At 44.1% G+C, this 19,854-nt stretch overlaps 1 protein-coding gene across 1 annotated transcript in view; it reads right to left on the bottom strand.

The window, feature by feature from the left end:
- The window catches only part of me1 (malic enzyme 1, NADP(+)-dependent, cytosolic), a 130,098-nt gene that overhangs the window by 70,925 nt on the left and 39,319 nt on the right, over window positions 1–19,854 (bottom strand). The window contains exons 2-3 of the mRNA XM_014168666.3: window positions 13,376–13,509; window positions 8,484–8,633 (exon numbers count right to left, since the gene is read on the bottom strand). Coding sequence (XP_014024141.2) covers window positions 8,484–8,633; window positions 13,376–13,509 — 284 coding nt within the window. The remainder of the gene's footprint in view (window positions 1–8,483; window positions 8,634–13,375; window positions 13,510–19,854) is intronic.

The following is a 19,854-nucleotide window of genomic DNA, read 5'->3' as shown; positions in this document are numbered from 1 at the left end:
CCCTGCTTGTCCAAACATCTACAAGTTGTCTGCTATTAGGCCAAGTAGCATGGCTAAACCCACAAGGTCCTATAGTGACTTGGAGTTCTCACATACAATACTGTAAGAGTTAATCCTCCCTTAGCACCAAATCCTGTCATAAGTGCTCCAATACACACACAGCAAATTCAAAACCTGTAATGAAAGAGGAAAGGATATTAAGCTAAGGACCCTGGGACTAAACACCTCCCTCTGCAACTGAATCCTGGACTTCCTGACGGGCCGCCCCCAGATGGTAAGGGTAGTTAACACATACACCACGCTGATCCTCAACACAGGGGCCCCTCAGGGGTGCGTGCTCAGCCCCCTCCTGTACGCCGATCACGCACGACTGCATGGCCAGGCACGACTCCATCACCATCATTAAATTTGCCGATGACACAACAGTGGTAGGCCTGATCACCGACAACAACGAGACAGCCTATAGGGAGGAGGTCAGAGACCTGGCCGTGTGGTGCAAGGACAACAATCTCTCCCTCGTGATCAAGACAAAAGGAGATGATTGTGGACTACATGTAAAAGAGGACCGAGCACACTCCCATTCTCATCGACGGAGCTGCAGTGGAGCAGGTTGAGCGCTTCAAGTTCCTTGGTGTCCACATCACCAACAAACTAACATGGTCCAAGCACACCAAGACAGTCGTGAAGCGGGCATGACAAAACATATTCCTCCTTTGAAGACTGAAAAGATTTGGCATGGGTCCTCAGATTGTCAAAAGGTTCTACAGCTGCACCATCGAGAGCATCCTGACTGGTTGCATCACTGCCTGGTATGGCAACTGCTCGGCCTCCGACCGCAAGGCACTAGAGGGTAGTGCGAACGGCCCAGTACATCAGGTCCAAGAGGCTTCTAAACAGCTTCTACCCCCAAGCCATAAGACTCCTGAACATCTAGTCAAATGGCTACCCAGACTATTTGCATTGCCACCCACCCCCCCTCTCCACACCACTGCCACTCTCTGTTGTCATCTATGCATAGACACTTTAATTAATGGTTTGAAGTCAGGTAATATCTGCAGCAGAAATTCATTTATTATCACAAAGGTTAGTGTAGAGAAAAAAAGAGAGGTGAAATTCAAGGTTTTTTGCTTATCCTGTCTCCAAACTTTTTACCAAGCAGACCCAAAGACATATGCTCTAAATTGTTTTACAAGGTCCTCAAAGTCTGTGGTAATTAATCCCAATGTTTTGCCACGTTCCTCATGAGGTCAGTGTAATTCCAAACCTTTCTAATTTTGCCTCCTTATCACACCCTCCCCCCCATTCCCTCCCTCTTTCTTTATGAAGTCTGATTGTATAATTTACAATACAACAATTCTGTTTCCTTCATGATGTGTGATAGCATGCATAACAAAAGAAGGAACAAAGTTATGAAGTGGTCATAAAATAGGTCACATGATTAACTTCTCAAACATATTCGTATAAAAGGATTTGTGTAATACGGCAGTTACTCATTCCGGCTATCAAAGACTTGTCCCAGTCGAATGCTCTCGTGTCTCATGGATTAAACATCGAAGAGGGCAATTTTCTACTTAGCTACTTAACCTAAATGCTCATCGATCCAAAGGACACTCATCTTACATGCTTACAGCAGCAATGTGTGTGGGCCTGAATGCTTGGATCACAACACTTAAGCCTCTACCCGGGGGGCTGAAGCGCTTCATCGAGCACATGTTGCCCCTGCAGACTCTGGAGGTAGCACAGTGGAAACGTCATCTCATGTTTATCATTAAGACATCATAGCCATTTATACTGTATGTTAATAATGTCATTTTATAATCTTGCCTTTTGACTATGTAAGTCTAATTATGCTACAGCTTGTCCATCATTGGCAAGACCGTAAAGCTCGCCACCATTGGACTCTGGAGCAGTGGAAACGCGCTCTCTGGAGTGATGAATCACGCTTCACCATCTGGTATTCCGACGAACAAATCTGGGTTTGGCGGATGCCAGGACAACGCTACCTGCCTCAATGCATAGTGCCAACTGTAAAGTTTGGTGCAGGAGGAATAATGGTCTGGGGCGGTTTTTCATGGTTCAGGTTAGGCCCCTTAGTTCCAGTGAAGTGAAATCTTAATGCAATAGCATACAATGACATTCTAGACGATTCTGTGCAGTTTGGGGAAGGCCCTTTCCTGTTTCAGCATGACATGCTCCTGTGCACAAAGCGAAGTCCATACAGAAATGGTTTGTTGAGATCTGTGTAGAAGAACTTGACTGTCCTGCACAGAGACCTGACCTCAACCCCATGGAACACCTTTAGGATGATTTAGAACGCCGACTGCCAGCCAGGCCTAATAGCCCAACATCAGTGCCTGACCTCACTAATGGTCTAGTGGCTGAATGGAAGCAAGTCCTCGAAGCAACGTTCCAACATTTAATGGAATGCCTTCCCAGAAGAGTGGATCTGTTATAGCAGCAAAGGGGGGACCAACTCCATATTATGGCCATGACATGTTCAACGAGCAGGTGTACACATACTTTTGGTCATGTAGTGTATTTATCTTCAAGGCCTCTCATTTCCCCCCCCCCCCCCCCAACAATAATAAGATAGATTGGTTATCAGCGCTCACCTTAGGAGGTTCTTTGTTGGTGTTATTTAGTGTCGGTGAAATTAACATTTGTGGTGGTAGTTGTAGCAATACCAGTGGCAGTTGTGCTAGCAAACAGCTCCTGCATTTAGTGAGTGACTAGCCACAAAGTCATTAGTTTAACTGAAATAAACAAGAAATGCCCTGTGTATCCTACACTTATGAGCTTATAGGTCCCAAAACTTAATGGATCCAGTAATCTCTGTGTTGTGAATGTTTATCTTCTCTGCCTACGATTAGCCCACCCAGAGCTCAGTGAATCAGCTCTGTTCTGACACTTCATGGGGCTTGACCTTTGTCCCCTACAGTGGAGCCTAGTATTGACGTGTTTAGTCAGCGTGAAGAGATTACAGACAGTAAGCCTGGGTAGGACCAACAGGGCGCCTCTCCCGCCTCTCCCACAGAGTGCTCTTTATACCTGAGAGGGAGGCAGTGATTAGAGAGCTAATATCAGTCTGTTCAGCCACTCTGATGGTCTAGACAAGCACACACACACACACACACACACACACACACACACACACACACACACACACACACACACACACACACATATATATATATATATATATATATATGAAAGCACGCACGCAAACTCACATCAGGAATTCATTACTGTTATATCTAGATGGTGCTGCTTGTGCGTATAAATCTGCTATAAGAGTTAGAGAGAGAATCACAGAGACGGATACAGTTGAAGTCGGAAGTTTACATACACCTTAGCCAAATACATTTAAACTCAGTTTTTCAAAAACTCCTGACATTTAATCCTAGTAAAAATTCCCTGTCTTAGGTCAGTTAGGATCACCACTATTTTAAGAATGTGAAGTGTCAGAATAATAGGAGAGAGAATTATTTATTTCAGCTTTTATTTCTTTCATCACATTCCCAGTGGGTCAGAAGTTTACATACCCTCAATTAGTATTTGGTAGCATTGCCTTTAAATTGTTTAACTTGGGTCAAACATTTTGTGTAGCCTTCCACAAGCTTCCCACAATAAGTTGGGTACATTTTGGCCCATTCCTCTGACAGAGCTGGTGTAACTGAGTCAGGTTTGTAGGCCTCCTTGCTCGCACACACTTATTCAGTTCTGCCCACAAATTTTCTATAGGACTCAGGTCAGGGCGTTGTGATGGCCACTCCAATACCTTGACTTTGTTGCCATTTTGCCACAACTTTGGAAGTATGCTTGGGGTCAATGTCCATTTGGAAGACCCATTTGCAACCAAGCTTTAACTTCCTGACTGATGTCTTGAGATGTTGCTTCAATATATCCACATAATTTTCCTGCCTCATGATGCCATCTATTTTGTTAAGTGCACCAGTCCCTCCTGCAGCAAAGCACCCCCACAGCATGATGCTGCCACCCCCGTGCTTCGGTGTTCTTCGGCTTGCAAGCCTCCCCCTTTCTCCTCCAAACATAACAATGGTCATTATGGCCAAACAGTTATATTTTTGTTTCATCAGCCCAGAAGACATTTCTCCAAAAAGAACAATCTTTGTCCCCATTTGCAGTTGCAAACCGTAGTCTGGCTTTTTTATGACAGTTTTGGAGCAGTGGCTTCTTCATTGCCGAGCGGCCTTTCAGATTATGTCGATATAAGACTCGTTTTACTGTGGATATAGATACTTTTGTACCCGTTTCCTCCAGCATCTTCACAAGGTCCTTTGCTTGTTCTGGGATTGATTTGCACTTTTCGCACCAAAGTACGTTGTCAGGTGTGTGCGTACTGGTAGCGATGTCAGGTGCAGGAGAGCAGAGATTTGTGAACAGGCGCACACTGAGGTAAAAGTGCAAAACGCGCGAAACAGTCACAAGAATTATGTTTAACAGTAAACATCTTTGTGAAATACCACGGAAAAAACAAACCAGTCTGGCGTGTCAACAACAAACACGTAACACAAACAATCTTACACAAAGACATGATGGGGAACAGAGGAATAAACACATGTACATTTATTTGGGGAATAAAAACCAGGTGTGCAGGGAACAAGACAAAACAAATGGATACATGAAAAATGGAGCAGCGATGGCTAGAAAGCCGGTGTCGTCGTCCGCGGAACAAGGAGAGCAGCCGACTTCGGCAGAAGTCGTGACATACGTTCATCTCTAAGAAACAGAACGCGTCTCCTTCCTGAGCGGTATGACGGCTGCGTGGTCCCATGGTGTTTATACTTGCGTACTATTGTTTGTACAGATCAACATGGTACCTTCAGGCGTTTGGAAATTGCTCTCAAGGATGAACCAGACTTGTGGAGGTCTACAATGTTTTTTCTGAGGTCTTGGCTGATTTCTTTAGATTTTCCCATGATGTCATGCAAAGAGGCACGGAGTTTGAAGGTAGGCCTTGAAATAAATCCACAGGTACACCTCCAATTGACGTCAATTAGCCTATCAGAAGCTTCTAAAGCCATAACATCAACTTAGTGCATGTAAACTTCTGACCCACTGGAATTGTGATACAGTGAAGTAGTGAAATAATCTGTCTTTATACAATTGTTGGCAAAATTACTTGTGTCATGCACAAAGTAGATGTCCTAATCGACTTGCCAAAACTATAGTTTGTTCACAAGAAATTTGTGGAGTGGTTGAAAAACGAGTTAATGACTCAAACCTAAGTGTATGTAAACTTCCGACTTCAACTGTATGTAGACAAAGACAGTGCTAACAGAGACAGCTAAGTTGTCCCTATAAGACCAGTTGACCATTTAAAAGGTGCTCTGAGAGGCTATGTGATCTTTAAACAGTACATGCAGGCTCGAGCTCCCCGACTGAGTTCCCTGTGAATCTAGGCTGTGAGTTCAACCTTGACTCAGGGGTAGACTTACCATCGTAAATGTCCAGGACACTAATTCGTATGATATGTTACATTTCATATGGTAGGTATCAATCATTCTGTATGATATGTTCAGATTTCCAATTCATATGATAGGTTACGATTTGCAATTTGTACAATATGTTACAAATGTACAAAATGTATGATAAGTTATGAATTCCAATCTGTTTTGGCTAACGCTAACGTTAGCTAGGTGGTTAATGTTAGCTAGGCTAGGGGTTAGGGTTTAAGGTTAAAGGGTTACGGTTGGGGAAGGGTTAGATAACATGCTAAGTAGTTGCAAAGTAGCTAAATAGTAATAAGTACTTAACATTTGCTAATTAGCTAAAATGACCAACCACCCTACTTTTGTTTTTTTCCTTAAGTAACATTCTGTCCTGTGTAACCATACCGGAAGTTGGGAAGATATTTTCAATGGCACATGGTTTATGAACTGATACACAAAACGATGCCGTATTCAAAACTTAGAAGTTTTCAATTTAAATTATTATTCAAAATTCTTGCAACCAATAGAATGTTCTATATATGGAGGACGCAACCATCCCAGCTCTGCAGATTTAGCCGTGAAGAGACAGAATCATTAGATCATTTGTTTTGGTACTGTCCATCTGTAGCTTGTTTTTCCTCGCAGGTTCAGAAATAGCTGAAGAATTGCAGAATTTACCTGGAGCTAATGCTGCAAATAGCACTGCTGGGTGATTTATGACTTGTTGCAGGAAACTAGGCAGATGTCGCGTGTCACTACTTCACAGGAGAGGCATTTGAATGTAAGCTTTTTTCATTTTTTTTTATCAAAATGCTTTTTTTTGTCAGAAATGCCTTCTGGAACATGTGAACAATAGAATGTTCATGATGTCACTACGACAGCTGTCGATAGACGTAGTATCAACCAGCCTTTAGTCTTGAAATCTTTGGTTGTTTAGCACATGGCCTCACATGTGAATCCTTAAAGAGATGGGTGGGGCTAAGGCTTAAGAACATTGCTGAATGGGTGTAGACAAAGAGCTCTCCAGTAGGTTTACCAAAAACATTCAAGGGCCATTTTCTCAAAAGTGAGATTACAAGTTTATCAAATTTCTAAATCAGAATTACCTGCCTCCTCCACCCCCCTCCCTGGGCTAGATAAAAAAAAAAATGTAACCAGGTAAGTTGATGGAGAACACATTCTCATTTACAGCAATGACCTGGGGAATAGTTACAGGGGAGAGGAATGAGCCAATTGTAAACTGGGGATGATTAGGTGACCGTGATGATATGAGGGCCAGATTGGGAATTTAGCCAGGACACCAGGGTTAACAACCCTACTCACGATAACCGTCATGGGATCTTTAGTGACCACAGAGAGTCAGGACACCCGTTTAACGTCCCATCCAAAAGACAGCACCCTAGACAGGGCAATGTCCCCAATCACTGCCCTGGGGTATTAGGATATTTGTTTTTATACCAGAGGAAATGGTGCCTCTTATTGGCCCTCCAACACCACTTCCAGCAGCATCTGGTCTCCCATCCAGGGACCAACTAGAACCAACCCTGCTTAGCTTCAGAAGCAAGCCAGCAGTGGGATTGAGGGGAAAGGCCTGGGTCTAGGACTGGCTGAGGACCAGGTTTGTCTGAGAGTCAGCGATAGTCCACTGGCCCTCTCCAGTGTGTCGAGTGTACAGAGCCTGCTGCTAACTGACCCAATGTCACAAGTCTACCAGTCCCAAGTTCCCCACCCCCGGGCTCTGGCAGCTCGCAACACGTCTTGGCCCACTGCATTGTGGGTCTGCGGGGAGATATAAGATTACTCCTTCAGCCCAGTGTCAGAGGTAGGGGAGCTTGGAGCATAGAAGCATGCTAAACATATTTTCCACACTTGCTAGTTCTGAGGAAATTGTGGAAAAGGGGGTTGTATAACTCCAAGTGTGTGCGCTTAGGTTTCCAAACACATTTTAAATGTGCCCAAGGTAAGCATTTCAAATAAAACGGCTTTGGATTTAGCATTCGCTACTAATCAAAAGCATCCCTGGTTATGATCAGTTTATTTGGGGTTTTAGACTTGAGACCCACAAGGAAAAGTTCACTGAGGACATGAGTGAGGTAGAGTGAGTGAGTCCATACAGTCTATATAGTCCATACAGGCCCTGGTAAAAAATAAATAAATGGTGCACTATATAGGGGATAGGGTGCCATTTGGAACGAACATGGTGTGTCAGTATGTGTGTGACGAGAGAGTAAGAGGAGAGTGAGAGGGTAAAGAGTATTTCTAACAGAGGTACTAATCAAGCCAATAGAATGTCCCCATCCTTCTTCCTCTCCCTAAGTAGTTGACTACAGAACAATACTGGCGGTGGTCTTTCTTGGACCATGTTAGTTCTACTGTCTAAGACTCAAACCCAACACCTTTACAACACAGCGCAGTCTAGATATGTTAAAGCCAAACACGATCAGCTCCTTGACATTGTCTGAATGTGTGTTATATTAATTTGATCTCCATTATGACTCTAATGAGGGAGTTCAGTGGTGACAGGGAGACATGGACCTAATTGTTTGAGGAGAAACAGACACATAACTGAGCAGACCGAAGAGGTAAGTCCTGCTTTATGCAATGCCAAGTCCATTCAAGGTGAACTGTACACTGTGACTGCTTAAACTGGCCTGAGCTGCCCATGGACTCACAGAACCCAACGCGACACAGACCCGCCCCACCCTCTGATTTTGGTTGAGAGTTTGTTGCAATAGGCCAACATACATAAATGTTTGAAGATTCAAAAGGATTTATGTTTCATAAGAATGCATCTAAATGATTTGACAATTGATGGTAAAATCTTAAAACAATGTTTAGGCTGGCCAAGAGCAGCAACTGTGTGTGTGTGTGTGTGTGTGTGTGTGTGTGTGTGTGGTGACAGTATATCCAGGCCTATTCAGTGTGTGTGCATGCATGTGGTGTGTGTGTGTATTAGTGCTCGCATGTGTGTGTGTATTAGTGCTCGCATGTGTGCGTGCATACATCCATGCGTGTGTGTTTCTCTCTCACCTGGGTCTCCTGAAGGCAAGGCCATACATCTGGCAGGCCAGGCCCACGGTGGGGGTGTAAACGATAGGCATGAACCTCTCAGTGTCGGACGTCAGTACACGGTAGAACAGCTTCTCGTTCCTATCCTGGAGCCCCATCAGAAACACATATCTGGGAATGGCAGAGGGGGAGGAGGGGGTGAGGAAAAAGGGGACAATCTTTAACACTGATTCGTAAACTGTGTTCAGAGTTCAGAGTGGCTTTATGAAATACAAATCTCAGAGAGCGCGAAAGAGAGAAATAAGAGAGAAGAAGTGTGTGTGAGGAGGAGAGAGAAAGAGACGTCTGGGGTGACTCAAACAGATTGCACCATGTGAGAGCAATACCTCATTCTATCGTGCGCTACTTTCCCTCTGGACTAAAAGGCCCAATTGAAAAGAAATGGCCCATAGAAAGTGGGGGAGAAAGAGAGAGAATGCCATGCTGACTCCCTCCTTGTCTTGATGAATACAAGCCCTGCTCACCATGTGATGATAGTGCCATGTAGTACAATAACTGCTGGATAAAGTTGCTGTTTCTTATGTTACAAATGCTTAGAAAAATACAGAGCACAGAAACACCCATCAGATATCCTTCACAAGCTCCTTGTTACGATCAAACATCGACAGGGGGACTGAAGGTTTACGTATGACCCAAATGAACTGCTAGACCACGCCACAGGCTCTAGACTGATGATAAGAAAGCTTTCCACAAAAGCTGGAGTATAATGTCGCTCTTGTTGGGATGATAGAAAGTATGCATGGCCTTCTCCCACATGGTCATTGGATAAGGTGTTAACAATCTTTTTTAAAAAAGGTTGATGGTGTTCCAGCCAGATAAAGTCACGGCTTACATCATACCACAGGGATTATCAACTAGATTCAGACGCGGGATGATTTTCTATTGAGCGGATGGTCAGGGGTCCTGAACATAATTACAAATCATTTGTAGACTGCAAATTGACAGCAAGAAGCCCGAACAGAGATAATATTTGACTAAAACATAATAATTTCTAATCTTGCTTGCATTTGTATATGATCACGTGTCTCTCTATTATGCGTGGGAATACTGGGGAAAAGATTTCCAAAATTAAAATCACTTGGAGCAGATTCCCTGGTATTTTTACAGTATTTTATGTCCAACAATAAAACAAACAAATCATATATATATATTTTTTTTTTGCTCAGCAAACTTGGGTGGCCAAATAAAACCACCCGCAGGCCAAATTTGGGAATCCTGCCATACCGCCACAATTCAGTCATGAACTAGGGACACAGAAAGAGACCGACTTATTGGTGCCCAACGTTGTGTGATTGGTGATGTGACTTTGAGACCACGTCAAGGCACAGTGTCAAGCTAGGATTGTACCACTCGCATGCAACTAGGAAACGGGGTGGCACAAAATGGATATTGTAAGTACAATTTGGTATTTCAGTCTAGGTGGTCTAGACCCATGTGATTATTTTGATTTCACTTATCTAGTTGTGGCAGGACAGCAGGTCTCAATAACCATGATGAGTCTAGTTGTCTTTTCCATGAGCGACTACAGCTTGAGCCTGTTGTGGCTCTCTCTCGGCCTGAAAGCATATCACAGTCACACACGTTTTCTTTTCAGATAAAGTGTGCTAACAAGCGTGTGAAACTCTGCTTAAACTTGGCATGGGAAAATAACTTTCCCCTCGTCCAACCCCTTCTTTCTCCATCCAAATTCATGATTCTTTGCAGACACTCCTGCCGGTTGGTTTTTATGTTCCTTTAAACTGCTAGATGGCAAATCACAAATGGACATTTTAAGAGTTGACCCCTATGACTTTTTAGTATTCGTGAGTCCTTCTCTTTATCTCTGCAACTGTGTCTTCGTGCATAGAAGAGGATTTCTTCAATAAAGCCAGCCTAGGCCGCCATCTCTGTTATTATAGACATGTTTGGGCTTCAAGCCAGTGATGTCCAGAGTCCAGCCTGCTTTATCAATGTCCAGACACCAGAATGAATCCCTGCTTTAGGGAGTAGTAAAAACAGTAAATAGCTGCCGCTTGGAATAGAATGGCATGTATCGTTTAGTGAGAGTTTTGAGCAACGGTCATGCAAAAATAAAGTGACACGGTCAGGTCCAGCAAATACCACAGAAGGCTTGAGAAAAAAGTAAGGCCCAGACTGCAATGGAAATACTATGGCCAGAGGCATGAGGACAGGCAGGGCAAACACCAGCTCTAATAAACTGGTTCGATGCCCTGAGTGGACTGGAAGGCATCGCCGGACTATGAGATAAATTGTTGATGACATTGAAAGGGCATGGGAAAAGGAATAATACACAGCTAATTGCTGTTTTGGAGGATTGGTGTGGTACAGTATAGCAACCGTGCCTCAGTCATCATACCACCACGCTGGAAAATCAAGTGGGCTAAAAGCAGTGGTGGAAAAAGTACCCAACTGTCATACTTGAGTAAAAGTAAAGATACCTTAATAGAAAATGACTCAAGTAAAAGTGACTGTCATCCAGTAAAATACTACTTCAGTAAAAGTCTAAAAGTATTTTGTTTAAAATATACTTAAGTATCAAAAGTAAAATAATAAATAATTTCAAATTACTTATATTAAGCACCATTTTCTTGATTTTTTACATTTATGTAAAGCCATGGGCATATACTCCAACATTCAGACATCATTTACAAAACAAAGCATTTGTGTTTAGTGAGTCCTCCAGATCAGAGGCAGTAGGAATGACCAGTGATGTTCGGTTGATAAATGCATGAATTCGGACTATTTTCCTGTCCTGCTAAGCATTCAAAATATAACGAGAACTTTTGGGTGTCAAAAATGCATGGAGTAAAAAGCACAATTTTCTTAAGGAACTTAGGTAGTATTTTAAAGTATTTTTACTTAAGTATTGTACACCACTGGCTAAAAGGTCTTCCTGACCACAAATCCTGTCTCTCTCTGTCCCATTAACCAACCCAACCAGTCCTCACACTAACTACACATCCACAGGTCACAAATGAAGACTGCAGATACCATAGTTACTGAGACCTGCTGTCCTGTCACGATGGAAATGTATCCAACCTCGGGATTACAATTACTTGAAGCCTTGTAGTGTCCGAGAGAGATGTACTGCTCGTCAGCAAACAAGTTTCAAGATACACTACATGCTCAAAAGTATGTGGACACGCCTTCAAATGAATGGATTTGGCTATTTCAGCCACACCCGTTGCTGACAAGTGTATAAAGTTGAACACGCACCCAGGCAATCTCCATAGACAAACATTGGCAGTAGAATGGCCCGTACTGAAGAGCTCAGTGACTTTCAACGTGGCACCATCATAGGATGTCACCTTTCCAACAAATCAGTTTGTCAAATTTCTGCCCTGCTAGAGCTGTCCCAGTCAACTGTAAGTGCTGTTATTGAAAAGTGGAAACGTTAAGGAACGGCTCAACTGCGAAGTGGTAGGCCAAACAAGCTCACAGAACGCAACCGCCAAGTGCTAAAGCGCACAGCATGGTGAAGCACGCAGCTTCACCATGCGCAATGCCAAGTGTCAGCTGGAATGGTGTAAAGCTCGCCGCCATTGGACTCTGGAGCAGTGGAAATTAGTTCTCTGGAGTGATGAATCACGCTTCACCATCTGGCAGTCCGGCGGACGAATCTGGGTTTGGCGGATGCCAGGAGAACGCTACCTGCCTGAATACATAATGCCAATTGTAAAGTTTGGTAAAGGAGGAATAATGGTCTGGGGATGTTTTTCATGGTTCGGCTAGGCCCCTTAGTTCCAATGAAGGAACATCTTAACACTACAGCATACAATGACAAGTTAGACGATTCTGTGCTTCCAACTTTGTGGCAACAGTTTGGGGAAGGCTCGTTCCAGTTTCAGCATGACAATGCGCACGAGGACAAAGCAAGGTCCATACAGAAAAATGGTTTGTTTTCACCCGGTGTTAAAGAACTTGACTGGCCTGCACAGAGCCCTTACCTAAACCCCATCGAACAACTTTGGGATGAATTGGAACGCTGACTGCCAGCCAGGCCTAATAGCCCAACAACAGTGCCCGACCTCATTAATGCTATTGTGGCTGAATGGAAGCAAGTCCCCACAGAAATGTTCCAACATCTAGTAGAAAGCCTTCCCAGAAGAGTGGAGGCTATTGTAGCAGCAAAGGGGGGGATCAATTCCATATTAATGCCCCTGATTTTTGGAATGAAATGTTCGACAAGCAGGTGTCCACATACATTTGGCATGGGAGTGTATGTAACTTTCAAAATAAAGAAATCATCTCTGTATGATGCATTGTGTATTTTGGAACTATGTCAACAATGGACTAATGTCCCAAATACCAAAATATCGTTTTTGGGTGAAATTTTCCTTTAAAACAGAGGGATCGACACAGAGAATATGGTACACCCACCCCAATGATTCAAAACATTAAATTCACTCTGCATGACTAACTACAGGAATGTGGTATCTTTGACCGAGCTGCCAATGATCAAAGAAATCAGCCTGGGACATAAGTAATGCAGCATTACATAATACTAAACCTTTGTGACCCTAATCAGCTGCAGTAGGGACTGGAGATTAAATCAGCATTTATTGAATGTCTTAAAGAAGATTGTAAAATGCTGTGAAGAAGAAGAGGACAAGGAAGAATGAAGCCATAGAAATTGAGAAAAAAGGAGAAAAAAGTAGTAGTGGTTTGTTCAGTAACCAGTAGGGTGCTAGGGTGGATTGAATAAAGAGCTCAGAGGACTAGTCCGTAATCCTTCCCTTAAATCTCAGTCTCTTTGAAGGCTTCCAGGTGTGTGATCTTTCTCTCTCGCTCTCTCTGCAGCTGGGCTCTCCCTGCACACGCACACACACGACAGACAGGATTCTCAGTCTCACCTGTCCAGGTCGTCCCTCTTCATCTCGTAGTTCTTGAGGACCCGGAGGAGCTGCACATCCTGGCTGAGGAAACAGGGAGGCAGCAGGCCGTGGATCCCCAGTTGGAGTCGTTCCTCCAGGGAAAAGGCCATGCCCTAAAACACACAGAACCATAGGAGGGACATCTGTTAGACCACCACCATAACACCATGGGGAGATCTGTTAGACCATTAAACCACCACAGATCACTGTTTAAGGCCACCGTGGGCTAGCTTCCGTAGGGCTACTGGATGAGAAAGACTGAGTCTGACAATGTATACGGTAAGCCCTCTTGTCCCAACTACTCAACATTATCGTGCTGCTGTATGTCTTGACGATAAACTGTGTACTTGAGTGTATGCATTTTGTCTTTGATTGTACTTTAATTGATAAACTTCACATTGCAAATTAACTTTGTGTAAAAAATAGTTATTCTAAGTGTACAAGTCTAGGGTCTGTGTAATACTATGTACATAGGCCTACATTCTAAATAGTTCAAAGTCCAGTTCAAGTCCAAAGACAGCAGTAACTGGAGGACGAATGGTTTAAACCATAGATCAGATCTCATTACCTACTTAAAATGTCTCTTCTACAACCCTGCTATCCTCTTTACATTCAACATGACTGGCTGAGACTGCCCTAGTGAAACTTCCTTTGAACTTTTAGCAAAAGTTTGTATAAGCAGGGACATTTCCATTCATCCCTCTTCAGAATCCCTGGAGTGATGATACTCAGGCTACTGCATCATCTGTCCTATCCCAGTGTTCACTCTGGATGGGGGGGTTCCCCTCAAGTATTAACCCTATTGGCTGATCTGATGTTCTGATGGGGCAACCGTCTGCTCACATTCTGCTGTGATGTCCGTCCCCGCGAAGATACACACTGCAGTCATGAGACCAGTCTCTGTCTGACGACCACAACCTTTGACCTTTACCACAACCCTGACCTCCAGATGGGCATATCGATAAACACACACGTTTAACTTCTGCGTCATGACCTTGACCACTACTGGATCTGTGAATCGGCTGTTGCCACTGTTGCCCCTCCTCTCTCTCACGGAGTCTGGTGGAGGGAGAAATAAGAGGATAGGCTCATTGTTATGACTGAAATAGAATAAACGGAAAGGTATCAGATCAACAACATGGTTTCCATTGAATTCCATTCCAGCCATTACAATGAGCCCAACCTCTGATTAAAGTGACACCAGTCTCCACTAGTCCATAGAGGTGCTGCCACCGCCCCATAGAGGGATCAGAGTGTGTGTAGCTGTGAGAGACAGTGTGTTGAAGATTCTCTGGCTGTATTTTTACATCTATGCATAATACAATACACCAGATCCTGTCGCTGCTGGGATGGAATTGAAGTTGTGGTGCAACTTCTGTGTTTTGGAATGCACACCACGAGGGCTTGGCTGAAATGTACAGCTTTTTTAAGGAATTGGCACTTTTAAATCTGGTTGAGTGGTTTGATTACATGGACGCAGAGCAAGAGTGAAGTAGAAAAGCATACAGTGCAATAAAATGTAGTGTTCCTGACGTCGTACTAACCATCAGAACTGACCACAGGCACATTTTCAAACCTTGGCAGATTTTCTTAAAATATATATAACATTATTGGGTTCGGTCTCAACTGAACTTGGGGCTAATGACTCTGGGACACACACAGGTTACAGTGCATTCATACGCAGTGCACAACATCACAGACAGGAACACACACACACACATATACCTCTTGGTAGAACACCTGAGGAACAGGCTAAGTATTTGCCTGATCACTTCACAGTTTCTATTATAAATACCGGGGGACGTTTGGGCTGAGAGGTTGACAGCTTGGATGTTATCTATTGTACCTGTGACTTTCAGTGGACCCATGGTCTGATGTCAATGCACTCAATTTCTGTCAGCAGGCCAACAGCGTGTCTATTCACAGCCCAAAGCCTACACTAGTCATGGATTTGTGGTTTTCCATACTGCCACATAACAGTACATTATAGTACAGTAAAGCCTACAGTACATCAACCACTTTTGGTCAGATGTAACCACTGTAGTATTTCCTATACAGCATTGACACTTGTCCCTTGTGTTAGAGCTAAAAACACATACAAAACACACCGCCCTGAATGCGACTTCAATGACGATTAGGTGCAATTATCTTTTGTTCTGCTGTTTAAGAACATTGTTTGTTATTTCAATAACGTTCTGTTCCCTCTTTGTGCCTGTCCTTTCTCCAGGCTTGACTGAGTATGTACTTAAATAACCTGAGGAGCAGACACTCAATACTGCCAGCTCGGAATTACTACCTTCCCCATAATCAAAAGATACATTCTATTTTCCCGAGAGCCAGTGGTTGACATCAGAAAGGGTGTCTCAGAGGCTTTGGACTGTACTGGGCCATTATACAGCTCTGTTTAGCTGACTCATACAACTGACCATGAGACATATTGGAGACTAGAAGCTCTGGAAAGGAAGCAAGGTTTTTTTTTTTAAATACATGAATCGAGCTACATATGTGGTGACATTATGAGATCAAGCCTCAGATGTACGAGTGCATACGCCACATGTGTCAAACCAGAGAGGAAGAGGCGAAGCGAGAGGGATAACTCGGCCCAAAATCTGTCTTCTCCAGCAGGTGGCATTTGTTTTGTATTTTTCTCTCTCTCTCCAAGCGAAGAGTTTTTATATGGAGGTCAACGAGAGTGTCGAATTTGATTAACAAAAATGTAACGGCTTGTTTGCTACATGTGGCTTAGTCGATCAAATAGACGTTTCGTAATGCTTAGCTTGTTACGAGCGTAAGGATATAAGTAGGACACGTTACCTCACGGAAACTTTGAGAAAAAAAACCACTTTATATCGGAGTTGTGCCTGTTGTTCACGCGCATATCTGCCCTCTCATTAGCTAGAATGCGCTCACCTGATCTTGCCTCCTCCCGACGGCGCTTCCATTTTTGAAGACATTTAATTTCATTGTTAGATCACTAATTAGTAAGGAACTCCCCTCACCTGGTTGTCTAGGTCTTAATTGAAAGGAAAAAACAAAAACAACAGCAGATGTAACCAATGTGAAATGGCTAGTTAGTTAGCGGTGGTGCGCGCTAATAGCGTTTCAATCAGTGACGTCACTCGCTCTGAGACTTGAAGTAGGGTTTCCCCTTGCTTTGCAAGGGCCGCAAGGGTCCCTAGTTTGAGCCCGGGTTTGAGCGAAGAGAGGGACGGAACCTACACTGTCACACAGACACTAGACCCGCCATGGCATACGCACACAAGCGCACCCAAACGCACAACCTTGTTCTCTTGAATAATTGTGTGAATTTGGAAAAGCATTAAAACAAAACAGTGGCCCACACAGTAGCAGTTCTGACACAGTTAGGGGCTTGTCTGTGTCAGAGCTAAATGTCAGGGCATGTCAGAGAGTCAGATGACCCATGGACTCAGTTTTATTAAGAATAATTACTCGACACAGCTCTGTGGTCGCTCAAAGGTTCCCAATGTCATACGTGAAATGGAGACCCTCCATGGAACCTAGCCCAAACGAGCAATTAATGGATCAGGGAGCCTGGGCCGACAGGGCGAGCCACTGGGTATGGAACTATAAAACCACCTTCCGATTGGAGACATGGATGGCTGGGTTAGTGACGTGGAAGGGGGAGGAGAGAAGGAGTAGGAGGAGAGGGTAGGGGTAGGGCACTGCTTTCCCACTGTATGCTTGGATGGCAAGAAATATTAGATCGACATGGTCTGCAGCTCCTGGCAGGGTCACTGTGGGAACCAGCAAGTGGATTTGACGTGTGACTGACTAGCTATATATCGGCCTGCATCAACCCTGAACTTAGCCCGTAAATAGAACTGGCTATCCTCTCAATCAACCACCACAGACCCTCAGTCAGTCACTACAGCCTGGTGAGGCCCTCAGATAGCTACTGACAAAAGCCATTCTCCAAAATAAACCAGATAACAGCTGGAGAGTGATGAGATAAGATGGTGTGATGGGAAGAGGTGGTGAAGGAGGATTGTGTTCCTAATATGGGTGCCATACTTTAAACTGTTCAACTCACGCAAACACTTCCAATTGTTGATGAGGTGGAGCGGGTATTAGTTTGTTGAGAAACAATGGAACAACGTGTTGTCAAACACTTTTTGCAGTTTCAGTCAGTCAGTGACTTGGGTTGAGTTCTGGTATGCCCAGGCTCTTGAAAGGAAAATATACAAATTGGAACATTGTGAGAGAAAATAGAAAACCGATTAATAATAATAATAATAATAATAAGGTTTCCACTTTCCATGAATCAATGGAATAGATTCCTCCGTTCATTGTTGTTGAATGTTTGCACTCAAACACAAGCAAAGATGCATTCTTGACCGAACAGACACACATACACTACATGACCAAAAGTATGTGGATACCTGCTCGTCGAACATCTCATTCCAAAATCATTGGAATTAATATGGAGTTGGTCCCCCTTTGCTACTATGTTGGAACATTTCTGTGGGGACTTGCTTCCATTCAGCCACAAGAGCATTAGTGAGGTCGGGCACTGATGTTGGGCGATTACGCATGGCTCGCAGTCGGCGTTCCAATTCATCCAAAAGGTGTTCAATGGGGTTCAGGTCAGTGCAGGCCAGTCAAGTTTTTCCACACCGATCTCGACAAACCATTTCTGTATGGACCTCACTTTGTGCACGGGGGCATTGTCATGCTGAAACAGGAAAGGGCCTTCCCCAAACAGTTGCCACAAAGTTGGAAGCACAGAATTGTTTAGAATGTCATTGTCTGGAACTAAGGGGCCTAGCCCGAACCATGAAAAACAGCCCCAGACCAGTATTCCTCTTCCACCTATCTTTTCAAATGGGCACTATGCAGTCGGGCAGGTAGAAATCTCCTGGCTTCCACAAAACCCAGATGGTGAAGCGTGATTCATCTCTCCAGAGATAGCGTTTCCACTGCTCCAGAGTCCAATGGCGGTGAGCTTTACGCCACTCCAACCGACGCTTGGCATTGCGCATGGTGATCTTAGGCTTGTGTGCGGCTGCTCGGCCATTGAAACCCATTTCACGAAGCTCGCAACGAACAGTTCTTGTACTGACGTTGCTTCCAGAGGCAGTTTGGAAGTCGATAGTGAGTGTTGCCACCCGAGGACAGACGATTTTTACACGCTACGTGCTTCAGCACTCGGCGCTCAGGTTCTGTGGGCTTGTGTGGCCTAACACTTTGTGGCTGAGCCGTTGTTGCTCCTAGATGTTTCCACTTCACAATAACAGCACTTACAGTTAACCGGGGCAGTACTAGCAGGGCAGAAATTTGACAAACTGACTTGTTGGAAAGGTGGCATCCTATGATGGTGCCACGTTAAGTCACTGAGCTCTTCAGTAAGGCCATTCTACTGCCAATGTTTGTCTATGGAGATTGCATGGCTGTGTGCTTGAATGTATACACCTGTCAACAACGGGTGTGGCTGAAATAGCCAAATCCACTAATTTGAAGAAGGGTCCACATACTTTTATATATATAGTTTACACACTCAAGTGGACACGCATACATACACACAGCTTTTGTCTTTTTGTTTGCTTGCCCTATAGTTTTAAAGTTTGATTGTTGCAAAGCATTTCTCTTTCGCTTAGGGAGTCAAGGGCTGGGCAGGGTTGGGCTGGGTGGACTAGAATGCTTCCACATGTGCCGTACCACATCTAAAGTGCCCGCACATTGTGCCAACACATGTCGCCAGCAGATCCATGTTCCAGGAGCTAGTGGTAACCAAGCAGACCTGTAATCTGCCCATGGGGCAATGCCACCCTCCAGCTCAGGCCACACTGCCACGGCAAAGCCTACCCCAAGAACACACAGTCCACAAGGAAACGGGTAATTAGTAGACCAGATGGTGAAAGCTTGGAAGATAAAAGTATGTTCTTTTCAAACTGATAAAAATCCTTCCGTGTGTTCCAGAAAGTTCAAAGGCAAAGTTGTTTTGGATATTCATTCTGGAGGGAGCGTTTCAGAAGTTTGACTGGCCCTTCTCATGCCCCAACCATGTAATCTCACATCTCCCACAAACCCAAATACAGAGATCGGTTCAGGGGCCGGCCTATTTAAACATCAAATACACTCAACATTTAAAATGTCCAGCACTGCAGGAACGTTCTCTTGCAACAGGGTGATCATATTAAGATCCTACTGTAACACTGCTCATAATTAGTATTTTCCACTCCTTTCTTACAGTATTGCTGAAATAAGCTAAAAAAGAAAAAAAAGCATGAACTGAACCTGATGTACAATTTGCCCTCCCGCTGTTGACATTTCTGAATTGCCCCCCTCTTTCCTGTGTGTCCCCTGAGCATTCTGTTTCGGTGGAAGCGAAGCCCGCTCTTCTCGAAGAGAAAAGACCCCCATTGAGCGAGTCCTGGGCCAGACACCCCACTCCCCCCAGTCTGAGATTAGATACAGAAACAAAGCCCTTCATGGAAGAC

This window comes from Salmo salar, chromosome 02 (genome assembly GCF_965601325.2).
Source record: "Salmo salar chromosome 02, fSalSal1, whole genome shotgun sequence".
Lineage (NCBI taxonomy): Eukaryota > Metazoa > Chordata > Actinopteri > Salmoniformes > Salmonidae > Salmo > Salmo salar.
Note: the sequence above shows the minus strand (reverse complement) of the source record. Positions and strands in the feature narration are given on the sequence as shown.